The 2,395-nt window shown below is 39.3% G+C and overlaps 1 protein-coding gene across 1 annotated transcript in view; it reads left to right on the top strand.

Annotated features, from left to right (window-relative positions):
• The first annotated feature begins 1,719 nt into the window (after window positions 1-1,719).
• Window positions 1,720-2,395, top strand: part of MAPK6 (mitogen-activated protein kinase 6) — a 31,296-nt gene continuing 30,620 nt past the window's right edge. The window contains exon 1 of the mRNA XM_044665163.1: window positions 1,720-2,330. Within this exon, the coding sequence (XP_044521098.1) occupies window positions 1,776-2,330 (555 nt within the window). The 5' untranslated portion in view covers window positions 1,720-1,775. The remainder of the gene's footprint in view (window positions 2,331-2,395) is intronic.

The following is a 2,395-nucleotide window of genomic DNA, read 5'->3' as shown; positions in this document are numbered from 1 at the left end:
GATATTATTACTAAGTCTATCCTCTTTCTTCAAATCTCTTTCTAGGCAGCCCTAAAAGTGTTATTTTAAGTCTTTGGTGGTATAATAATAATGGGTGGTAGGACGGGGTATCAAACATTCATTTCTATGCAGAGAAAGTGTGTGAACTGAGGGGAGAGCACCAATTGATTTCAAGTTGATTTTTGCTTTGCCTTGCTTTTGGAAGATACAAATGAGTGAGAGTTGTAGGATATACACACATACATACATACATACATACATACATACATACATACACACCTTTTTTTTTTTTTTTAATTTTTTTTTTTTTTTTTATTTTTTAAACCCTTAACTTCTGTGTATTGACTTATAGGTGGAAGAGTGGTAAGGGTAGGCAATGGGGGTCAAGTGACTTGCCCAGGGTCACACAGCTGGGAAGTGTCTGAGGCCGGATCTGAACCTAGGACCTCCCGTCTCTAGGCCCGGCTCTCAATCCACTGAGCTACCCAGCTGCCCCCACACCCTTTTTTTTTTTTTAAGGGCTTTTGCATACTATAAGTTCTCACCTTTAGACAAAGATGATTGTATAACCATGGACATACAGCTCGTGTGAGTAGAAGACCTATATAGAGGAAGGGGACCTCTTCAGAACCTCTGACTGAAGCTTAGCCATCAATCGCTGTGTTCTCCTAGTGGTGTCATTTCCTTAAATGATCTTAGACTAGGAAGAGGCTATCTTCCTTTGGTGGGCTATATTAACTTTGTGAAATACAGAAGTGATAAATGAACACAGCCTCTGCAAGCTGATTGTCACAGTGATAAAGGTGATATGGTGTGGGCTGTTTTAGTCTGTTACTGTTGTGAGGAAGATTATGTAGGGTCAAAATACCCTCCACCACGTTGAGATTGTTAGAAACAATGTTGAAGATGTTCTTATGTTATGCTGTGATATCATTGATTAGCAAACTTCTGTTGTGACTACTTTGTTGTCCAAAACTGAACCTCCATTAATGTAGGAAATTTTTTCAGCTCGAAGTATATCAATCAACAGTTTTGGTATGAGTGTTATGTAGCTGAAGCAGTTTGTGAAAGTTCAAGGAAGTGATATAGCTTGCAATTTGATTTTACTAACTTTTTTCTTTTTTTTTCCCTCTTTTCCAGGTTGTCACAGAGTAAGATGGATGGTAGCTTTGATTGTGATTGTGGTGAGCTGGAGCCACCTGATCACTAACAAAAGACATCTTCTGTAAACCAACAGCTGCCAGAGCTTTCTATTCAAATAAACAGTAAACAAACAAGGAGGAAAAGAAACAAAACTAACATAGTGCTTACTGGCACCCTAGAAATGATGCTGCTCAGGACCAGTCCAACACTGAATGTATCTGCACTGTGAGGAGAATGTTCAGAGAAGCCTATCGTGTGCATATTTATTCACTTTTTTGTTAAATGTTAACTCGTTTAGCACAGTAAAGCTGAGTGCATAGTATGTCATTTCATTCCGTTTGAGTTTCTTGAGTGTTTTCTTTAAATGTCTGCAGAGTTGCTGCCCCTATCTTGAGCTATGGATACTGCAATCTTTCTAATTCTCAGTATGAGTTAGAGCTTACAAGCTGTAAATTTAAAGGGAACTCAACAGGCCTGGTTGGCACATGCGATGAGTATCAAGAAACCATCTTGCAGTGGAAGCAGAATTATTTTTCTCCCTTTTTGAAAGATCTTTCTTTTTTGATGCCAGTTTCCTTCCGTGTTTACACAAGTTCATCAGTTTGAAAGGAAAAATAATATTAAGTTTTAAAATGGCAGAAAAGTTTGAAAGTCTCATGAACATTCATGGTTTTGATCTGGGCTCTCGGTATATGGACTTAAAACCGCTGGGTTGTGGTGGCAATGGCTTAGTTTTTTCTGCTGTCGATAATGACTGTGACAAAAGAGTGGCTGTCAAGAAAATTGTTCTTACAGATCCCCAGAGTGTTAAACATGCTTTACGCGAAATCAAAATTATTAGAAGACTCGACCATGATAACATTGTGAAAGTATTTGAAATTCTTGGTCCCAGTGGAAGCCAGTTAACAGATGATGTGGGCTCTCTGACAGAACTGAACAGTGTTTACATTGTTCAGGAGTACATGGAGACAGACTTGGCTAATCTGCTAGAGCAGGGCCCTTTACTGGAGGAGCATGCCAGGCTTTTCATGTATCAGCTGCTACGTGGGCTCAAGTATATTCATTCTGCAAATGTACTGCACAGAGATCTCAAACCAGCTAATCTTTTCATTAATACCGAAGATTTGGTGCTGAAGATAGGTGACTTTGGTCTTGCCCGGATCATGGATCCCCATTATTCCCATAAGGTATGTAAAAAGAAAAGTGTGTGTGTGTGTGTGTGTGTGTGTGTGTGTGTGTGTGTGTGTGTGTG

The sequence above is a fragment of the Gracilinanus agilis genome, chromosome 2, assembly GCF_016433145.1.
Source record: "Gracilinanus agilis isolate LMUSP501 chromosome 2, AgileGrace, whole genome shotgun sequence".
NCBI lineage: Eukaryota > Metazoa > Chordata > Mammalia > Didelphimorphia > Didelphidae > Gracilinanus > Gracilinanus agilis.
This window is presented reverse-complemented; position numbering and strand designations above follow the sequence as displayed.